This window comes from Myotis daubentonii, chromosome 18 (genome assembly GCF_963259705.1).
Source record: "Myotis daubentonii chromosome 18, mMyoDau2.1, whole genome shotgun sequence".
In the NCBI taxonomy this organism is placed as follows: Eukaryota; Metazoa; Chordata; class Mammalia; order Chiroptera; family Vespertilionidae; genus Myotis; species Myotis daubentonii.
The window spans coordinates 15,530,438-15,553,437 of NC_081857.1; the positions used below are offsets into that span (position 1 = coordinate 15,530,438).

Below are 23,000 nucleotides of genomic sequence, written 5' to 3' on the forward strand. Positions count from 1 at the left end.
AAATTCATCTTGGATTTTAAGCTTCTTGGGGGGCAGAGATGTATCTGTTTTTGTTTTTGTTTTTTTAAATGTTCTCTAGCTCAGTACCTTTTGGCATATTGAATAAGTATTTTTTGAAATGTATCTTAGAAGTATAAATTAAATCAATTTTAAACAATTATCCAGTACAATTGCTATTATTACCAACATTCTCAAGTTAGGTGTTTTTAAAAAGTTGTCTTTTTAAAAATTTTTAAATGTTTTTTTATTGATTTTAGAAAGAAAGGAAGGGAGAGGGAGAGATAGATGTAAACATTGATGAGAAAGAAACATCAATCAGCTGCCTCCTGTACGCCCCCTACTGGGGATAGAGCCTGTAACCCAGGCAGGTGCCCTGACCAGGAATTTAACCAGTGACCTCTTGGTGCATGTCTCTTTTTTTAAAATCCAACATTACTTCTTCAGGCATATTCAAATTAGTATTTGCTTGCTGAGCCTAAAAACAAACAGAAAGGAGAGCAGCCCAGCCAGGATGGCTCAGTGGTTGAATGTTGACCTATGAACCAGGAGGTCAGGGTTCGATTCCTGGTCACGGCACATGCTCTGGTTGCGGGCTCGATCCCCAGGGTGGGGTGTGCAGGAGGCATCCTATCAGGGATTCTCTCTCATCTTTGATGTTTCTATCTCTCTCTCTCCCTCTCCTATCTTCTCTGAAATCAATAAAAATAAAATATATTTTAAAAAGAACACAAAAAAGAAAACAAACAAAAAAAACAGAGAGTGATTATAATTACTGCTTTTAGAAAATTTGACAAGTACATTTTCTATTTGTAAATGACACCTAATTTATCTATGCAATCTCCTCTCTCTTGTTTTGCTCCTCTCTTCCTCCTTCCTCTCTATTCTGTTCTTCCTCTCTCCTTTCAACTAACATGCTAGGCATTGTGAATACAAAGATGAATAAGGCGTATTTCCTCTTCTCAAGGAGCTTCCTGTCTGGTGATGTTGGTCAGTACGAGGACTTGAAGTACCAAGAATGATGTCTCAGTAACTATTAATCTTGACAATGATTAACCAGGATATTTATCTTCCACTCATGGGGGAAACATGTTTTCTATGTAGCCTAATAGATTTTTGACAACAAAAAGGCCTGCTCTGAGGATATAATAAAGCAAAACTTTGTGTCTCCTGTCATTCTTTGCAGCATCACCATTTTAATATAAGGATTAATATAGCATTGCTTTCTGGTTATTGATAGATCCTCCTTTCCCCCAACTGGTGGGCGGGGTATGACGTAACTTGCAGCCCAGAATACCTGAGTGACTAACCGGGTACCTTATATGGACTGTACATTGGACCACCAATCCACACCTGCCAAATACCCTAAGCCTTGTCCTATATGGACAATACCAGGGGTGGGCAAACTTTTTGACTCGAGGGCCACAATGGGTTGTTTACATCTATCTCTCCCTCTCCCTTCCTCTCTTTCTAAAATCAATAAAAAAACATTTAAAAATTTTTAAAAAGACAACTTTTTAAAAACACCTAACTTGAGAATGTTGGTAATAATAGCAATTGTACTGGATAATTATTTAAAATTGATTTAATTTATACTTCTAAGATACATTTCAACCGATTTTGTTCCGGAGGGCCGGAACAAAAGCATCGATGGAGTGTTTGTGTGAACTAATATAAATTCAAAGTAAACATCATTACATAAAAGGGTACGGTCTTTTTTTTTTTTTTAGTTTTATTCATTTCAAATGGGCCGGATCCGGCCCACGGGCCGTAGTTTGCCCACAGCTGGACAATACAGTAAGCCAACAATCAGTGTGCCCCCCACCCCTTCCCATTCTGCCCCTCAAAAGGCGTGCCCACCCCTGCACGTGTTGCTGTTCTCCCCTTGTGAGGCAGCCCGGCAGGTGCTTCTCCTCTAATAAAGCCTGTAATCCTGGTTTTAGGCCTCTGTCTGATCTTTCCGTTATAAATGCAAAATGGAAGTGTCTTTGGAGTTTATCTAGTCTAATGTCTTACTTTACTGGTAGGGAAAAACTAAGGTCAATGGTTGGGAAGTTAGGGTTATTCTTTTATTGTACGTAGTACTGATACATGCTTTTCTCTGTTCACTGACCTTTTGGACTTTTTGTAGCTAACAGATTAAGTTTTTCACATCACATATTTTAAAAAAATTTTCTTTCTCCTGTAAATCATCTCTTTTTTTAGCTTAAACAAGGTTATTTCCAATAATTATTGCTTATATGATGGAGTTTTTAAATTTTTCATTATTATTGGCAATTCTTCTGGAATCTGCCAATCTCTCTTAAAATACATACCATGTATTTATAACATAACACTAATGGAGTGTAGTTTCATGAAGAGAGAGATGACTTGTGTGCCCTCACTCCCCAAGTTTATCTATTTTTCCATTGTTTTTAGTTATCTATTCTAAATTACTCTTGAGCGGTCTGGGGTAAATATAAGGCTATGATTAATTGTTGGCTCAGTTATCCAATTGTTATAAAGTTTCATTATAGTTGTACAGTTTTGAACTGAATTACTGTGCGAGGAACTATCAACTCAATAATTTTTCTTTTTAAAATGTTATCATGATTTATTTACATGCAACTTTTTTCTTGCTTTTTCTTTTTGATTTTCTTTATTTTTGATTTTATTATTTTTTTTTTATTTTACATTACAGACAAACAGAAACTTCTTTCATCTTTCCATTCTCTGATTTATGATAAATTTAGTTTCCTTTGGCCTGGCATTTGCTTCAGCAGGCAGTCTTTCTTCAAGTACCTCCCTGATTGATGTGTAATCTTTGATATCTTCCATTAGCCTCCAGGATCACTAAGTTCAAGGCCCCCTTGGAACCTAAGGAGCCCTGCCGAGGAGCTGAAGGCCTTCAGAGTCCTTGGGGTGATTGACAAGGTAATTCTTCAGTGCCTCTTCAAGAGTTCAGTCATAAATCGACTGCATGCTGACATTATGTCTTTGAAGCTTTGGATCTTAAGGATATGAAACAAAAGGAGAAAATGACTCAAATGCATCTGCACTTTAAAATAACAAAAGCAGAAGAGAAAAAGCTTTTATCTAAGCAATTCATGTAAGGTCATGCAAAATATATGGGAGCTAAAGGAGAAGGTGCATATTTGTTGGCATTCAGTGCAGTAGGGGTTTGGTTTTTTAAACCTGTTATAGCAGGGTAAAGATACACTTTGATAGTTACAAAATCTTGGGAGTCAGTAGTTATTCACATTAACTGGTGTAGTCAATACAATTAGTCAAAAAGAAAAATGGCATTCTCCTAATTACTGTTTATTGAGTACCTACTATGTGTCAGACCATATCTTAGGCACTTTATATAAAACAAATTACTTAATCATTTTCACAACTCTGTTATTTGCATCTTGGTGAGAAAATGATGTTCAAAAGAGGTTAAGTAACTTGCCCAAAGATCACATAGCTAATTTAGGGTAATGCAGAATTCAAATCTAGATCTTTGTGAGTTAAAAAGCTGTGCTTTTTTCTAATACACTTAACCCCCTTCTACACACACACACACACACACACACACACACACACACACACACACACACTTTTATATTTGGAACAAAAATACTAAGATAACAGATATCTGCTACTGAGTTTCCCCAATTTGGTATCATCTCAGATACGCCAAACATGTCCAGTACTGGGCCTCTTAGAAATTTAAAACTGTAATTTAAAAACTATACATAATAAGCTGTGTTTTAAATATATTTGATTAACCATTACTTTTACCTTTCAAAGTCAAAGAAAGTGCCTTAGTTAATGTTAAGGTGTACATTAATTTAAATCTTTTTTACATTAACCATCTCTTATGAAGCACCTTAGTGATAATTTGTAACTTACTGAGTACTTCTTGTCTTCTAAAGTATGCATGTGATTCCATGCTAAAACTGAGCAATAGGCAGTATATCGCAGGTAATTTAGATAGTAATTTATAGCTTGAGGTATTCCAAAAGGAACATTAGGTTGGGTATTACATGAAGCTCTCAGTGTCTTATTAAATTCTTACAAGCATCATTTTTCTCAAATTCATATGACTGAATTTTGAACTTAAAGAATTCTAAGCAGTAAGATTTTAGAGGCTGAAATGATGCCCTAACCATGTTTTCCCTGGCTTTTCAGAACATTCAGTTTGAGAGTAAAGAGAGGCAAAATGGGAATTGAGTAGTTTCCTGGTTCTTGGATTTCTGTTCATGGAAATAAACTTTTTTGATGTACAGTGTCCGCTCCCTCTTAGACTTGTTTATTTTGACAAAGTGTGTCCTTTCATTGCTATGCTCTAATTATGAGTAAGTCACCTGATTTATTCAATTTAGAACTTTTGACAATGGAGGAATTCCTAAGTCTTTGCTGAGGCATAATTTGTTACTGTCTTTACTCTGTTAACCTGTGTTTGGTGTTTAGAAGGTGACATTTAACTTTCTTAAGTAGAGATAAGGAAGTATGTATGGGAATTAAATAAGCCTTTTATTATTACTTTAAATTTTTATTTATTGATTTTAGAGAAAGAGAGGGAGAAGGAGGAAGGGAGAGAGGGAGACAGATTGAGATAGAGATAGACTGAGAGAGAGACACACAGAGAGACAAAGACATTGATTTTGTTGTTCCACTTATTTGTGAATTCATTGGTTGATTCTGGGAGTCATACCTGCAGTCTTGGCGTATCAGGACGGCTCTCTAACCAACTGAGTACCCGGCCAGGGCTGGGAATTAAATAAGTTTTGCAAGTAATCTTTTAAAATGTGTAACATAGTCTCTACTTTGCAAGAGCATCAATAGGTAAACTTTAAACAATTTGAATTTTTAAAAAATATAAATTCCTATCAGTTGTACTGAGAAATACCTAAAATTTGGATTTTACAAACTTGAAGTTTGGAAGAGAAGTATTGAATAAATTCAAACGGCTAAAAAATACATAGGATATGGTAATCTAGCCCGTACAGAACGTAGTTTCTCTGATTCTGTTTCATTATAGTATTTGTTCTTTATGAGTTATTTTGAGTGTTATTGTTTATTAACTTAGGAAAATAAAATTTCCCTAGGGTAGGAGTTTATAAACTTTTATATAGAAAGTAGATAAAACAGATTACTATATAGACCTTAAGTTCTTGAGAACAAGATTTTGTCTTTCTTGTTCACATCCGTATTCTCAACACTTATAAGCATGTCTGGCACATCATGGACACTCAAAAAATACTTAATGAATTGAAACTGAAAATAACTTTAGGTACTATATTATCTATAGAGTGATACCTACTGGTATAATATGAGACTGCTATCTAGTACCACTGTTCAAGACACTCAGATGTCTTTACTCAGATGTGTAGTAATTCCAAAGCTGCATCTTGGTCTAGTATTCAAAGGTAAATAAGTTACTTTCTGTCCTTTAATTGGGATTAACATATATATGCAACAAGAAATTTAAGCATAGGGCTCTTGGATTATAAATAAACTGGTGTGCATTCAGAAGCAAGAATGATAAGGCTGGTGAAGGCCCTCCAAATCATATATACAGAACAGCTGAAATATGAGTAATGGTTAACTGATAAAAACATGCATGATGTTTATATTTTTGAGGGCTCTCCAGTATAGAGGGACTGTATAATGTTTTGTTCAAATCTGTGGGTGAAAAGGGATATTCATTATGCCAGAATAACATCTTGGACATACTAGAATGTCTGGTTTTCCTGGGAGAAAGATAGTAAGGGATGAGACTTCAACTAGAACTAAATGAGTATAAGTTGGCAAAATTTTGGCCAATGATTAGAGATACCTTTCAAGAATTAGGTTTGACCAAAGGCAGACTGGATTCCTTCATATCTTGTTTCATGTCATTATAGATATTCAAGTAAAGGCTGAAGGATCATTGGTTGGGGATATTGTAGAAGGAATTCAAGTGTTGAATGGATTTTTTTTTAATTTAGAGAGGAAGTGTGGGTGTGTGTGAAGGGGGGGCAGAGAGAGAGGAGACAGAGAAGAAAAGAAAGGAAAAAAGAAAGAGAAAGAGAAACATCAGGTTTTTGTTCCACTTATGCATTCATTGGTTGATTCTTGTATTCAATGCCCTGATCCGGGATCAAACCCAAAACCTTGGTGTATCAGGTAATGCTCTAACCAACTGAGCTACCAAGCCAGTGCCTGGATTTTTACATTACATAACTTATAAAGATTTATTTTAGTCCTCCGATTTCTTTACACATAATCTTCATGTGGTAATAGCAGGGGAAAATAGAAATTAGTGGAAACACCATACTCGGGTGAGAAGGATGGGTGGATTCCTGTGGTTTATATAAGTTTGTGCATGTGTGGGTGCACAAACTTTTGTGTTTGTGTGTGATAGGTATGAATATATAGGGTGTGTATATGTTTCTGTGTATAAGGATTATTTATATGTAGGTAATTTGTAGTTGAGTTAGGAATCCAGATTGGTAGTTTAACTGGTGGTAAGATGTCCAAGTGATGGGAGAATTTCTGAGAGAGTTCACTGTTGTATAACTTATCAGAATGATGTCAGGAGAGAACAGCTAAAATAAAAAAATTAAATAAGATCACGAGTCTCATAATGGTGCATGGATTCGTGCACATTAAAAGGAAATTTATTAGCCCTAGCTGGTTTGGCTTGATGGATAGAGCGTCGGCCTGCAGACTGAAGGGTCCCAGGTTCGATTTCGGTCAAGGGCACATATCTGGGTTGCGGGCTCGATCCCCAGTGGGGGGTGTGCAGGAGGCAGCCAATCAGTGATTTTCTCTCATCATTGATGTTTCTAACTCTCTCTCCCTCTTCCTTCCTCTCTAAAATCAATAAAAATATATATTTTTTTAAAAAGGAAATTTATTAGAAGAAATAATTTAATATTGCTATTCGCCCTTTTTCTATAATAGTGTCAACCAAATTCACCATCAACAATGACAGATCCAAACACATGCGTGCGATTGGCGCCAGTGAGAGCATTATATGTATCGCGCATGTGCGAGTCAACTTAGTCTTTTATATGTATAGAATAAACTTGCTTAATTAGACCTGCTTTCTGGCTTAGCTAAACTTTTTCCAGCCCAGTGAAGCACCCCAACTTCTCTTTCAGGTAATTGTCAGCAACACAGCAGTAAATATCAACATGAAGCAGATTATTAATTATAGATCACGCAGAGAGAACAAAGGGTAAAATATTTAACTGCAGCAGTGTTTGACTATATTCTGCACAGTGAGAAAACCTGAAGTCATTTTCAAGGTCCACCATTTCTTAGTTCTTTTCAGTTGGGTCAAGTTTCTAAGCTTTCTAAATCTCCATTTTCCGGCTAATGAAAACAAAATAGGATTCCACTGAGTCTCCTCTCTACATACTCCAGGACTTCTGTGAGGATCAAAAGAGATGAGGCACGGGAAAACGCTTTACAAACATTTGGTTAAAGTGTACAATGTTTGCACCTGGCTATAAAGCAAATCATGTTCCTAGGCTAAAGAAACTCCAAGGAGGCTAGTCTCTAGAGAGATGAAGCTGGGTGTTGCTACGTGACATCATTACCTGGTGCCCACAGCCACCATTTCCGGGCTGGGCTGGGCTGTGGGCTGCATTTTGCACCATGGGGTCTTGGCAGCATTGGCTGTGATTTGGTGGGGTGTCGTTCTGGGGTGGTGGCGGGGCCTGTGTCCCACTTGGGGGAAGCCGAGTGTTGCTTTGTTGACACCAGGTCTGTGGTGCCATTTCTTTGTAAATGGCCAGTGCGCATCACGGCAGCTCCTGAGTTAAGCATCTGCCCTCTGGTGGTCAGTGCACATCATAGAGACCGGTTGGACAGTTGGAGGGACACTTAGCACATTAGCCTTTTATATATATACTAGGGGCCCGGTGCACAAAATTCGTGCACTGGGTGTGTGTGTGTGGGGGAAGCGTCCCTCAGCCCAGCCTGCCCCCTCTCACATACTGGGAGCCCTCAGGCGTTTACCCCCATCACCCTCCAATCGCAGGATCGGCCCCTTACCCAGGCCTCATTTCCCCCCATCACTGGTTCTGCCCCCAGCCCAGGCCTGATGCCTCTGGCCCAGGCATCAGGCCTGGGCAAGGGACCCCCAGACCCCTCCGATTGCTGGCTCTGCCCCTTGCCCAGGCCTGATGCCTCGGCCAGAGGCATAGACCCCCATCACCCTCTGATCATCTGATCGGCCCCTTGCCCAGGCCTGACGCCTCCGCCAGAGGTGTCAGGCTTGGACAGGGGACCCCCATCTCCCCCCGATCACTGGCTCTGGCCCCCGCCCAGGCCTGAGGCCTCTGGCCCAGGAATCATGCCTGGGCAGGGGACCCCCATCTCCCTCTGATCGCTTGCTCCACCCCCCGCCCAAGCCTGATGCCTCTGACCCAGGCTTCAGGCCTGGGCAAGGGGACCATCATATCCCCCCAATCCCCGGATCAGCCCTCCGCCCAGGCCTGATGCCTCGGCCAGAGGAGTTGACCCTCATCACCCTCCAATCACCAATCACCGGATCGGCCCCTTGACCAGGCCTGAGGCCTCCGGCAGAGGTGTCCAGCCTGGGCAGGGGACCCTCAGCTCCCCGCGGTTGCAGGCTCCGCCCCTGCCCAGGCCTAACGCCTCTGGCCTAGGCGTCCGGCCCGGGCAGCGGGGACCTGCAGTGGCAGCGGGGGCGCCGCGATTGCGCGGGCTCTGCCCCTGCTACTGCAGGATGCCTCTAGCTGAGGCGTCCGGCCCGGGCAGCGGGGACCCACAGCTGCAGTGGCCCCGCAATCGTGGGCTCCGCTTTAGGCCCAGGCAAGGGTCCCCTAGCTCCCTGGACTGCCAGCTTCGACCGTGTCCAGCTCCCATTGCTGGCTCCACCCCTACTTCCTGCTATCACTGGCCAGGGCGGCAAAGGCGCCTGATTCTCCGATCATGGCTGGGGGGCAGGGCAAAGGCGGCCCCAGCCCCCCAGCTCTTAGCTCCCCCCTGGGTTTCCGATCACTGTCAGTGGCAGGGGGCTTCTTCCTGCTTTCCCTTTCGCCTCCCTGCATTGTGCCTACATATGCAAATTAACCGCCATCTTGTTGGCAGTTAATTTGCATATAGCCCTGATTAGCCAATGAAAAGGGTATCGTCGTACGCCAATTACCATTTTTCTCTTTTATTAGTGTAGATGTGTGTGTGTGTGTGTGTATATATATATATATATATATATATATATACACACATACATATATATATAAATATGTATATATTTATTTTATATATATATAAAATTTATATATATATATTTTATAAATTTACATATATATATATTTAAAATGTCCAAGTTTCTATAGAAAATTATTGAGAAAAGATAATCCACTGATACCAACAGTGAGATGACAGAGATGTTAGTTATCTCACAGGATTTACAACAGCCATCATAAAAATACTTCAGAGAGCAATTGCAGACACACATAACAAAATAGAAAGTCTCAGCAAAGAAACAGAAGGTGTAAAGAAAAACCAAATGAAGATTTTAGAACCAAAAAATACAATAAGAGGGGGGGAAAAAACTCTCAGTGGGCTCAATAGCAGAATGGATAGGACAGAGAGACAACAGTGCATTTGAATATAGAACAATGGAAACTACCCAATCTGAATAGAGAAATAGACTGGGGGTGGGGGGGGTGGGGGTGGGGAATGAACAGAGACACAGGAACCTATGAGGCCAAAATCAACAGTTCTAACACTCATGTCATTGGGGTTGCAGATAAAGAGGGGGGAGCTAACAAGTATTTGAAGAAATATGGCGAGACATAATCCTACAGATTCAAGAAGTGAATCTCAAACAGGATAATACAAACAAATCCATGGCAAGGCACACATCATAGTCCAACTTCTAAAAAGTGAAGACAAGAAAATTTGAAAGCAGCAAAAGAGAAGCACTTACAGAGGAAAAGTAGTTTGAATGACAGTGGATTTCTCATTAGAAGCCATCAATGCCATAAGGATGGCACACCATTTTTTAAGTGCTGCAAACAGTGGCACTGTAAGGATCCTTAACTATCCCCTCCTGGGCATCTAGTGCCAGCAGCATTTTGGGAGCTCACGGGGAGAAGGGGGATGTCCTCACCAATTCGGCCTGCAGGTTTTCATACAGTGCTCCTGTTTTCAGTACAAACAGTTCCACCTTCAGCTGTCCGGTTTCTGATTCCATGTCTCTAGTCTTCTGCTGGGGAGGAGAGGGCAGCTGCCGGGCTGCCTGTGCAGTGGCCTAGAGTGTAGACTTTTCCCCAGTCCTCCTGTTTTCAGGAGATACCTGGTACCCCTCATTTCTGGAATTCTGCAGGAAGAATTGGCTTGCCTTTTGTTGTTGTTTTCACCTGTAGACATTTGGCATCTGTTTTCTGTCTACTAAAATTTTGTCCTCTTTTTACATCTCTCTTGTTTACAGTCACTCTACGTCTTTTAAAATCTGTTTACTGTTATTCAGTGGGGTTTCTATGGGAGGTTGTGATCTATATTTAAGATAATGTTAAATTTAACACATTATGTAGTCCTCTCAGCTTCATGGCATCCATAATTTTGATCACATGTCTTTGTTGATCTTTTTCAAGTTGTTAATTTTTTAAAATCAAATAGTACAAAGAGTCCTGTAGGTAATTTATGGCCAGAATAATTATTTCAAGCTGACCCACCACCCTCTGGGTATTGCTAGTTACATCGAACCCATCTTTCCTTCAGCTGGGTTTCAAATTAAAATGTAGGCATCCCAAACTCTTTCTAAGGTAAAGATGTACACTATTTTCTTATTCCCCTTTAAAGATGTACTATTGTTTTCCTCTAGTCTTATTTTTCTCCAGTTCATCATCAACACTGCTAGAGGATAATTTATAACAATTAACTTAAAGTGATCTTTCTAAAACTAATAACCCTTTTGCTTACAATTCTTAATACCGTCACATAGTTTTTAGGGTAAAGTTTAAGCTTTTTAGCTAAGCCTATCGAGACCTTTGATTCTCAGTGTGTTTCTTCCTCCCCTTTTCCCAGACACCACAGCGTGCTCTCTGGCCACAGTCCTGTTGAACCCATCAGGTATGCAAGGCATCATGTTTAACACATGATGTCCCCCTCTGCCTGGAGTGACTTTTCCTTCTCTTCCTCACTTAATTTCTTCTCATTCTTAATTGTTGTCTTCTCTTGGAAGCCTTCTTTGTTTTCTGATTTAAATATCTCTTGCTGTGTTCTTTTTTTGTTGTTAATACTCACCCGAAGATATTTTTCCATTGATTTTTAGGGAGAGTTGGAAGAGAGAGGGAGGGAAAGACAGAGAAACATCGATGTGAGAAAAATACATCTACTGGTTGCATCCTGCACACGCCCTGACCAGAGCCTGAGCCAGGGAGGAGCCTGCAACCAAGGTACATGCCCTTGATCAGAATCAAACCCTTTGGTCTGCAGGCCGACGCTCTATCCACTGGGCCAAACTGGCTAGGGCTTTTGCTGTGTTCTTTTAATACCTTGAACTTATGTGTGATAGCATTCATCCATATTGTATGGAATTTTTTTCAGTTGCAATGTATTTTGTATTTGTATGGTAGTTTTTGACATTTCTGTGCCTCCTACAGTAAGCCTTCATATCCCTCAAGTGATCAAGCATTTTTCTTCTTCTTGTTAAAAAATGAACATTTTTATTTTGGCACTGTATTTACAGACATCTGTTAGACAGAATAGATAGTCTAAATCCTGTGCTCAAGATACATGTTTTTGGAGAGTACGTCTCAATAACATATCAAACAGCAGCTTAGTGACTACATCTTATTTAATTTTGGATTCTTGGCATTAGCATAGAGATTTTCAAATAGCAGATACTCAGTGTACAAACCATTTATTCTAATTTTCCTGCCTCCTCACCATTTCTCTGCATGTCTTTTCCATGTCTGTTTTCACATTCATTCATTCAGCAAATATTTATTGAACTTCTGTGTATTGGGTATTAGCCACTGGAGGTATAATGGTGAATAAAAAACACACCTAATCTCTACCCTCTCAGAGTTTATAATTGAGTGGGAAATAGAAATGAACTGACAGTTACAATACAGCGTGAAAGTGCTTTGGGTGAAGGGAAAGTGTACACTAGGGTATTGTGGGAACATACAGGAGGGGCACCTAGCTCGGGCTCTCCAGAGGCTTCCTAGAATAAGCAAAGCAAAGAAAGGAGGGGTGAGTATGATTTAGGTTATAGAAGAGTGTAAAGGGGTTGCTCTCTTGCTAGCTTCTTCAGCTTTTTCAGTTCTTCCTACTCGGCCACTTATGTTTAGTCTATTCTTCAAGATAGCTGAAAGCTTGCCTCCTCCATAACTAATACTTACTCATCTTTTCTTTCTTTGAATTAAGTTTAGCATTCAATTATGTATTATTTTCACTTGTATAATTTTAGTTGCCTTAAATATATTGTTAACTTGTCCTGAAAGGCAGGAACTATATCTTCTATTCCTTTTTATTTTCTCTGATAATGCCTAACTGAATACAGTGCTGTCCATGCAATAAGGATTCAATAAATGCTTGCTGAATAGTTGTAAAGGGAACAAAAAGAGACAATATATGGGTTTTAAGATTTCAAATACTCAGTGAGTCTGCACCTCAAAATATACTACACCAGCAGGATCAGAGCAAGAGGGTGGGTTGAATGGACAATTGTCAGAATGTTCCTCCACCTCCCCTTTCACCTTCTCTCACAGTGCACACCCGTAGATTGTTGGCAGAGTACTTTGTTGCAGTCAATGAAATTGCCAGTTTGAGAATGAGCGTTGTGCCTTGTGTTACATATATGCTTTCAAATATTTTGGAATTTTTTTAGAACATGAACACATTGTATTTTTATACTAAATAAATTTTCCAGGTCATCTTAAAACATTGTTCAGTTTTAATTCATAACAGAAGTTCAGCTCCATCTGCTATGAAAGTACAAAACTCATTAGAAACATTTAAAAGTAATAGCTTCCTTGCCCTTGAGGCATTTTCTTCTGAATTGCAATCAGGCTACCTTTGACATTGGCAACTTAGTTGGATATGTATTGATTGACTTGAAGATGTAGCCTCTGTGTCCATTATCATTATAAGGTAGCATTTATTAACTGAGTATACACTGCACTACTTCTGAACACTATATAAAAACTATGTAGACATACTTGCTGCTTTTTAGGGATTTATGTTTTCAGGACCTATAAACAATTCAAGTATATTTATAGAACACATCTAGCAGCAGAATAAAACCAGGATATGAATAGACTTAGTTTGTATCAGCACTAGAGTATTAGGTTTTTCTAGCAAATGCAAGTAAGAAGAGATCTAAAGCTAAATACAATAGACTATACTTTTAATTGAATTAATTTTCATCTAAATTCAAGTCATTATTTAAGATTTTTAAAAATTAATTTTTAGAGAGAGAGGAAGGGAGAGGGAGAGAGCGAAACATCGATCAGCTGCTTCCTGCATGCCCCCTACCAGGGATCAAGCTTGCAACTCTGGCATGTGCCCTGAGAATCCAACTGAGAACCATTTGGTGTCGGGCTATGCCCAACCAACTGAGTTTTAACCTCTCTTTAGCATAATCTCTTTGTGGCCTTGGGCAAGTTGCTTCACAGAAACGGAAAAGATAACCAAAATGAGAATGATGAAGGTGTAGAGAGGTAACTTTTAAAGCCTTTGGATCTGAGAAGAGGATGTTTTCCTAGCTCTTCAGCATTTCTATTTTAAACCCAATTGTTTCTGCCTTATATTCTGCCTTCTGCTATGTTTATATCGTTTTCTTACAAAGACACACCATGTCCTTTGGAAGCGGGTTTTATGAAGTAATAGGTGTATAGGCCTAGGATTTGAAAATTATACAAAATAAAATTTTCTTTTTTTGGGGGGTATGTATATAAAAGACATTTCAGTGTTGGCTTTATTGTTCACTAAATCATTAACCTCACATCCTAGTATGAGACATCATTGATATTGATGGCTTACATTTATTGACACTGACTAACAGGAATATAAGAAATTCTTAAATTCGTGTTTGTGGCTGAAATAATTACTTCTTGGGCTGTTTTTCTGGAGTATACAGGTATTTTGTATTGCTGTAGGGCAAGGCTTACATTTAGCTATTTGCCTAAAGATGAATAATCCAGAGGTTTGGCCGACTTTTAGATGGGAAGTAGAGAAACATTTTTAAAATCTCTTTTCTTTTCTGATCCTGATATTAGTCTGTCAAAGAAAACAAACTTTGCCAATCATATTTCAATGTGCTTTGGAGAAATGAAACAATGTAGGCTTTGAATTTTGAGTAAATTACTTCTATTGGCAAGTTTGTTTTAGTATCATCAAAATATACTTTTCTTTTCCTAATTGTATAATTCATAATGTTTATAACATATCTTAGGACATATACTGTGGTAGCATTTACTCTTAGTTATCACAGTGAAAAACTATGATAGTTAAAAAATCATCATAGTGCCCTCACCGGTTTGACTCAGTGGATAGAGTGTTGGCCTGCGGACTCAAGGGTCCCAGGTTCGATTCCGGTCAAGGGCATGTACCTTGCTTGCAGGCACATACCCAGTAGGGAGTGTGCAGGAGGCAGCTGATCGATGTTTCTCTCTCATCGATGTTTCTAACTCTCTATCCCTCGCCCTTCCTCTATGTAAAAAATCAATAAAAATATTTTTAAAAGATCATAGTTATTATTGAATTTACTAAGTATACAAAGATATAAATTGAGTTCACGTGGGGTACACACACACAGTACACAATTGTATTATGTTATAGAAACCATCCCTGGTTGCATACAACAGTTTATGACTACATTCCATTTAAACAGAGGACAGGACAAATGGGATTCATTGGCAGTTCTTATGGTATATGAATGCTTAATAATGCCCTAATTTTAAATTAATTAGTAACAAATTCCCTGTGGAACTTTTGAAGAACTTTAAAAAATCTGGATTTAGATTAGAATTATTCAAACTAAATGCATCTGTTGCCATTATCAAACCAAGATTAAAAAGATGCTTTTTGGCCATAACCGGTTTGGCTCAGTGGATAGAGTGTCGGCCTGCAGACTGAAGGGTTCCGGGTTCGATTCCGGTCAAGGGCATGTACCCTGGTTGCGGGCACATCCCCAGTGGGAGGTGTGCAGGAGGCAGCTGATCGATGTTTCTCTCTCATCGATGTTTCTAACTATCTCTCTCTCCCTTCCTCTCTGTAAAAAATCGGTGAAATATATTTTAAAAAAAGATGCTTTTTGCATTATTTTCTAAAAATTTATTTTCCATAATGATTTTCTTTTAGCTGCATTTAAAATATTAAAGAAAAAACAGAAAGCAAAGCACCAGCCTGGTAGCTCAGTTGGTTAGAGTATTGTCCCTACACGCCAAGGTTGTGGGTTCATCCCCGGCCAGGCACTTGCAAGAGTCAACCAAAGAATGCATAACTAAGTGGAACAACAAATTGATGTTTCTCTCTCCCTTTCTCTTTCTCTCTCTCTCTCTCTCTCTCTCTCAAATTAATAAATTAAAAATGAAAAAATTTATTTAAAAAAGCAGAAAGCCAAAGATGAAGGATAAGAAAATTTCATATTAGTAAATTTCTTTCAAGGTAATTATATGCCAGTTATTCAGTATCATAATTGAATATAGCCAGATTGAGATGCTCTTTTTTAAAAATATTTTAAAACACATCACAGTATTTTGTTTCTATATGAGGTATTGTGGTAAATGTGATCATTACCATAAATAAATGGTTTTTTGAGTAGGCAGAAATCAGGATTTTTAATTGGCATTTTGTGGATTTTATAAAACCTCTTCTCAAAGTACATTTTCCTTTGGTAACATTTGGATTGTGGGTGTGATGGTAACAGAAAACAAGCGTTTCAAAACAAAGTGTCTTATGACTACATAAAAACATATAAATTGTTATCCATAGACAGACTGATTAAAAAAACCTTACATTTTATGTTTTATTTTACTCATTGTATACTTATTTTGAATAAAATCAGAGGGGATTTTAAATGTGACCAGATCCCCTCCTTTTTTTTAAAGAGAACAGTCATCACATTTACTTAATTTACTTAAGTAAATTCCATTAGAAGTAGTATTTCTCTTGTCTTTTTGTGTAGCCATTGGAGTCCCCTGTGACCTTGGGTACATATTCTAAGTGTTCGTGATGTTGTGTATTTCCTGGTAGCTTGCCTTTTGCCTGCCTCTGGGTCCATCATCCCCCTTACACTGACTTAGGCAGTATTTCCTCAGTCTCTTATCTTGGGGCTTTGATGCATCTGTTCTGAAGGTGGCCACAGTGACTTTGGGTAGCAGCAGATGGCAAACCTTCAGGCTGCCACCGGCTATACTGGTGTTTAGTTGGAAAGTTAACGTTTGATGAAGAATCAGTAGTGCATATGAAAGAGCTTTCACTGCTGAAATATCTTTTAATTAAAAAATTAGCATACTAAAACCTTTGCACATGTCTGGGCATTTAAAGAAATCTAATTTTTAGTTGCTTTCTTACAGATAAATTAGTTATTTACCAGCTTAGTTTTGTTGCTTGCTTTTCCTAATGTTCTTTCTGTGCTGTCCCTGCCCCAATTTGCCTGTAGTTAAGACGGATAAGATAATTAGCTAAACTTAAATAGGGGATTTTTTTTTTAGGAGTTAAGATGTTTGGATAAACATTTAAAGTATACTTTGAATTACGGTATTTTGAATTTAATAACTAGAAAGAAATGTGAATCTTGAGTACTATCTCCATGCATTCCTGTTGATTTGGCCTGTTGTTTTCTACCTTTGAAGATGTCTCTAAGTCAGGGCCGGGGAACCTTTTTCTGCCAAGGGCTATTTGGATAGTTATAACATCATTCAGAGGCCATACAAAATTATCAAGTTAAAAATTAGCCTGCTATATTTGGTCAAACATTTAATTAACTCACCCCTAATGCCCTAGCAGAGCCAGACCAAATCATTTCTCGGGCTGGACATTTCCCACCCTTGCTCAAAGAGATATATTTCATCTTGTTCTAAGCTGGTTGGTAATTTTTTGACTGCCAGCAATCCACAAAGCATTACCCTTTTTGGATTGTTTGTTCATTTCATGATAATGTGGCATATTGAAAGTTCTAGGACAAATAAGACTCCAAAGGATTTTTTTCTGTCCCCCTTAAATTCTAAGGTTACCTTTCATACTTTTCTCTACTGAAAATAGATCCTTGGAATAGTAAATGAAGATATTCTTTAGATCAGAGTTTATAGGTATCCATCTTGAATTTTACTTTTGTATTTCAATTCTCATCAGTGAAATAACTTTTGTGAACATATGACCACCAAGAACAGCTTGGTTTCATGGCATAACATGAGAGAAGTGCCTCTACACAGTCTGTTCATGCTGATGCTTTTGATGCTGCGACTTCTGATGCACTAAAGTTGGAGGCTCAATATCTTCTGCTTTTGCAGTTCCTGGGAACATTGCTAGCCTTCTGATGCCAAAGGAAGAGACAGTTAGACCCTAGTGGGGAGAATTATTGGTATTAAAAGTCACCTTTTCCTTGTTTTCTGGTTGTTAAATTTTTAAAAGAGATATCTTATGAGAATAAGGTATGGAATTAATAATTAACAGTTTTAGAAATACATTTTGAATATGATAAGCATACAAAATGAGATGGGTATTTAGTAAATAAATAACATTTAATTATCATCATGTGGTATTGGGGGGGAACCAAAGGTTTGTTGTTCAAAACCATTTCTACAGAAAAATAATATTACCAGCTCCGGTAATGCTGCCAAGATGAGTTTAGTTAATAACACTAAAATGGTTAAGTGTAAATGATTTTAAAAGAGAGCATAGTAAGTTTATCTTATTAGTCTGAAACTTAGTTGAGAAAAACTGTATTACAGTTGTGCCTGTATGTTTTCTCTGGCTTCTTTATTATTATGTTGATCGCATTCTTTTCTGGTATGTTCATTGTTGTGTGGATTCCCAGAGTTACAATTTTCACAGTTGAAGTCCAGTCAGATTGTATCTAGCAAACAAGAATAGTGCTTTGATACCATTAAGGGAAGGCTGTGTTGGTCCAAGATGACTCTGTTGACTTTTCTTAACATTTTTCTAACATTTATGAATTGTTCTGGAGTCCTGTGAAGTAACAAGCACCAAAGTAGACATAGATAGATATTCTCTCAAATTACTCAGTAATCTTTTTTTCTTTTCTTTTTTTAAAGCTTTTATTTTTTAAAATATACATTTTTTATTGATTTCAGAGAGAAAGGGAGAGGGAAAGAGAGATAGAAACATCAATGATGAGAGAGAATCATTGATTGACTGCCTCCTGCAAGCCCCCTACTGGGGATCGAACCCGTAACCCGGGCATGTGCACTTGCCTGGAATTGAACCCGGGACCTTTCAGTCCGCAGTCTGGCGCTCTATCCACTGAGCCAAACCAGCTAGGGTGGTAATTTTACTTTTTAAAGGCATTGAAGCTGAAGTTATTTTTAGAGACATACAGATTTTGAATGTCAACATTTAAATATCTAAAAAGATTAAAAAATGGGTGACACAATCTTCTGTGAAGGGAGCTCTCCATACTTCACCACAATCAGTGTCTTTAGGGTAGAATCTCTTTTCTCCAAATTTATTCTTCATATGCTTAAAAAATTATCATTATTTGATGCTTTTGATATGCTCCTCCACCCCTCCTGTCTTTCCAAAGGTGGAACCTAGTTAACTATTAGGCCTTCCCTATTCTAGTTAATGGAGAGACCCAGACTTCTAATCCATTGGAGCTTTTCCTACCACTGTTGTGAAGAAAGAGTGGAGGAGTCTCGTTGTGTTGGTGGAATTCAAGGACAGATGAGGCTAATCCTTATGGGATAAGTTGTCTGCTTTTTTCCCCAGTGAGGAGCAGTCCTTTTAGATACTACTACAGGCAAAGATGGAGTAATCTCTTCTATTAGACCGTATGCTAATATAGTGCTGATAAGTAAGTGTGAAAAATGAAAGGGAAATACATTAATTGTATTCTCTCAATAAGGTATGCTATCCAAGATAATTATTTCATGACAGTTTTAGTTATAGTACTTGTTTTATTATGAAATAAGAGATGGGTTAGGAGCCTTTTATTGGAAAGACAATTGTATCAAATTAGTACCAAATTAGATTTTTGTCTTTATAAAGGTGAGCAAACCCATGAGCAGTTTTTAAATTGATGTGTTCTATGCTACAAATGAACAAATTCTGTTTGAGGGTTAAAGAAGCTATTATTTTGTCCTTTATGCTGACAGCTTCATTACAGATTGGCCTACTATTGGCATTAAAAAAATGTTTGGCTCCTTATGATCTTTGTGCATGCAACTATAATATTAATGCAGCACCACAGCACTGTTCATTAAGAAATGACTTTAAATGAGGTTGAAGCGTGTACATTTGGAAAGATACAGATGTTAAATGCAGTCATTTCTCTTTGTATACAGCCGTATGGCTAATAATTTCCAAGTGGCTAAAGCTCTTGTTAGCAAGAGTGCTGGTGTGTTAAGAATGGCTCTATAAATAACTTTAAGAACTGAAGTTGAAGGTGCTTCTTTTAAAGACTATTGTTAACTAAACATTATTGCCAAACAGATGGAAAGCATTCACTGGCCTGATGTTTTTAGGTCTAATTATATTATCACCAGCCCTGTACGGCTCAGTTGAAGAGGTGTATCCAGAGGCCAATTTATAATCATTTAGCCAACACCTGTTTGGGAGAAATTGACAGTCAAAGGGCACATTTTAAAAAAACCACATATGTTCTTGTGTTTATGGCCTCAATGTGAACGTTGTCCAGCTGCAGACAAACTTGGTAGGAGAAGAAAGTAAATGTAAACAAAGCAGCACTTCCCAGGCATGTTTATCGGTCTTCATGTGGCCTTTTTATCTGATCCACTTCATGCTTCATGGCTAAGTGAGACGGCAAAGAGATACCACTTCTGATTTATGTGCATAGAGGCAGTTTAGACAATTCGGAAGCTTCTGGTAGGAGAAAGAAGTTCTTTCCTTTGTACAGCTTCCATACCTTTTATCTAGTGAAACATATCTATTTCATAGAGATATATCTTGATTAAGTAGGACTGGCATTCTGGTGAGTGGCTTAAAGGAGTCACAACTTGATATAAAAACAAATGAGATCTGAGGACCTGATGTCTTCACAGGCTCACTTTCTTTTTTGCAGAGAAAGGGCAGGGCCCTGTGCCGCCTTTTGCTCTCATGATATGTTACTTTAACTGTCAAGGTTCAAGTTCTTTGAATGTGTTTCCATGCAGTGGAAGATTGGTGCAGAAGGTAGCTCAAAGGGAAATTATGGGGAGAATAGGTCTATCCTCCGAAAATAGTTTCAACCTGATGATCCTACCAACTCTTTCATTTTAATGTTTTTCCTTTTGATATATTTTTGTATTAAAAGATTTATATATGTCACCTCCATTTTCTTATCACCCATTATTAATTCAGAGGAGTCTGGCTCCTATCTCCACCAGTTCACTGCATAATGCAATATTTGTTAACAAGTTACCAGTGGCTTTATATTCCCTGGGCAGTAATCCCTTCTCCTTTTCAGTCTTCGTGGCTTCTAGATGCTTACACTAATTGAAAGCATTTTCTTTCCTTGACATGGTTTTATTGTTTTTAAACCTCTACATTTTCTGGTTTTCTTTGTACCTTTCTCACTACAATTTTGGTGGTTATTGTCTATACTAAAGGCCCGGTGCACGAAATCGTGCACGGGTGGGGTCCCTTGGCCTGGCTGGTGATTGGGGCCGATTGGGGCCAGCTGGCCAGGGGTAGGGACTGTGGGAGATTGGCCAGCCACGGGAGGTTGGCTGTGGGAGCGCACTGACCACCAGGAGGCAGCTCCTGCATTGAGTGTCTGCCCCCTGACGGTCAGTGCACATCATAGCTACCAGCAGGTCATCCGGTCGTAATGGTCGCTTAGGCTTTTATATATATATATATATATATTCTCAATATAACAACTATGTATGACATAGAACTTAGACCTAACTAGTATAGCTTAGCAATTAAAAAAGAAGAACCCTGTAGCCAGACTGCTAGGGTTTAAATTTCACCTTTACCATTTCTTAAATTCTTGAGCATGAGCAACTGTAACATTGGTTAAAGTGTATCTACCTTATTGGATTGTTGAGTGCATTACATGATCTAATTCTTTTTTTTTTTTAATTGATTTTTCACAGACAGGAAGGGAGAGAGATAGTTAGAAACATCGATGAGAGAGAAACATCGATCAGCTGCCTCCTGCACATCTCCCACTGGGGATGTGCCCGCAACCCAGGTACATGCCCTTGACCGGAATCGAACCTGGGACCCTTCAGTCCGCAGGCCGACGCTCTATCCACTGAGCCAAACCGGTTTCGGCATGATTTAATTCTTTAAAACCCAAATATAGTGCCTATAAAGTAAGCATTTTTTTTTTTTTTAAGTGGGGCATGTTCTCCTGCCTTTAGCTATTGTCTTTATGGAGAATGCTCAAATACTAGAATAAACCTTTAGTTTCAATTTATTTTCTAAGCTTCATTCTGATATTGCCGTCTACCTTCCATACTTTTATACCTGAATTTATTCACTTTGAACATTTATTATGGGAGACACATAGGTCGGAGGAGACATAATTTCTGCCCTATACAGCTTTCTGTTGCTGCCATAACAAAGTATTACAAACTGAGCAGCTTAAAACAGCTGAATTTATTGTCACATGGGATAGATGTCTGACGTATGTCATGTTGGGCTAAACCCAAGGTGCTGGCAGGGCTGTGTTCCTCACTGGAGACACTGGGGAACACATCTTTGGTGACCATTATTCTTCTTTCAACATGCTGATACAAACCTTAAATTGGGAGAGAGACAAGTAAGCATAAAACCAAAGTGAAGGATTAGAAATGCTATATAGAAGTTGGTAACGTATACAGGGTGAGAACAAAGGAAGAAAAGACTGTTACTGAGAGACATTTGAAAAGATGAGCACTTGTTTGGTAAGTGGATGGGAGAACATTTAAGGGAGAAGAAGCAATAATAGTGATAGCAGTAATAATAACAACTGGCTATACCAGTACTTTTACAAGATTATCTCTCACTGAAATTTTCACATACGATAGACACCATTATTATCTACCATTATAGCTCCTACAGATGAAGCTGTAATTTCTTCACAGGTAGAATAGAAATGGTAAAATTATCACACTGGGTAGTTAAAAGAATTAACATTGATTACACATGGTTAAAGCACAGCACATAGTAAACCCTTAAAGCCTGGTGAAGGACAGTAGAGGATGGATAAGGAAATAGAAGGTGGAATTGACTGTCTTAGTCATTGGTTATGAAGGTAGGGGCCAGGGGATTTATAGTGACTTAGGGAACTATTTGGTTTGGGGGCGTTCTGTGGATGGTGGTGGTATTCAGTTTTATAGGAGGAGAAACAGGGTTTGGTTTTGTTTTTAGTGGGGACAGGACTTCGGGAGAGAAAGGGGTGAGCTCAGGAGATATCTGTGGGAATATTCAATTGGAATTAAATGGAGACCTACATAAGTATATCAGGCACTCAGAAGAGAGGTCAAAGATGATGTCACTATTACTTCAAATTCATCATGTTGAAAATGGAATTTACCATCTTCTCAAATTGCTGTCTCATCCTAACTCGCCACGTTTTCTTCTGACCACCAGTTTTTTTTCATCCTTGACTCCCAGTGCTCTGGAGTTGAGGGGGAAAAAAATCCCTGTTTACAGTGCTTGCCGATTTCTGTGGTGTAAGTACTCCTGTCACAGCCCGTTTCAGATGGTGGCTGCTTTGGTGCTACAACGTGGGGTTGAATTGCCGCAGCAGAGACCTCCCGCATGGGCCTGCAAAGCTAAAATATTTGCTATCTGTCTCTTTATAGAAAAAGTTTGCCAACCTCTGGTTATTTATTTAATAATAAAATATTAAAATGGTAGGATAATTTTGTATCTCTCTTCGCTCC

At 38.6% G+C, this 23,000-nt stretch overlaps 1 protein-coding gene across 13 annotated transcripts in view; it reads left to right on the forward strand.

Annotated features, from left to right (window-relative positions):
* Positions 1-23,000, forward strand: part of RPS6KC1 (ribosomal protein S6 kinase C1) — a 141,640-nt gene that overhangs the window by 76,322 nt on the left and 42,318 nt on the right. For 11 of the 13 annotated variants that reach the window (XM_059674159.1, XM_059674156.1, XM_059674162.1 and 8 more), the window contains one exon: positions 2,818-2,910. The exons of 1 other annotated variant lie outside the window; for it this stretch is intronic. In XM_059674159.1, the coding sequence (XP_059530142.1) occupies positions 2,818-2,910 (93 nt within the window). Of the gene's footprint in view, positions 1-2,817; positions 2,911-11,016; positions 11,062-23,000 lie in introns of those variants that run through there. One more of the 13 variants, XM_059674169.1, reaches the window with a different exon arrangement.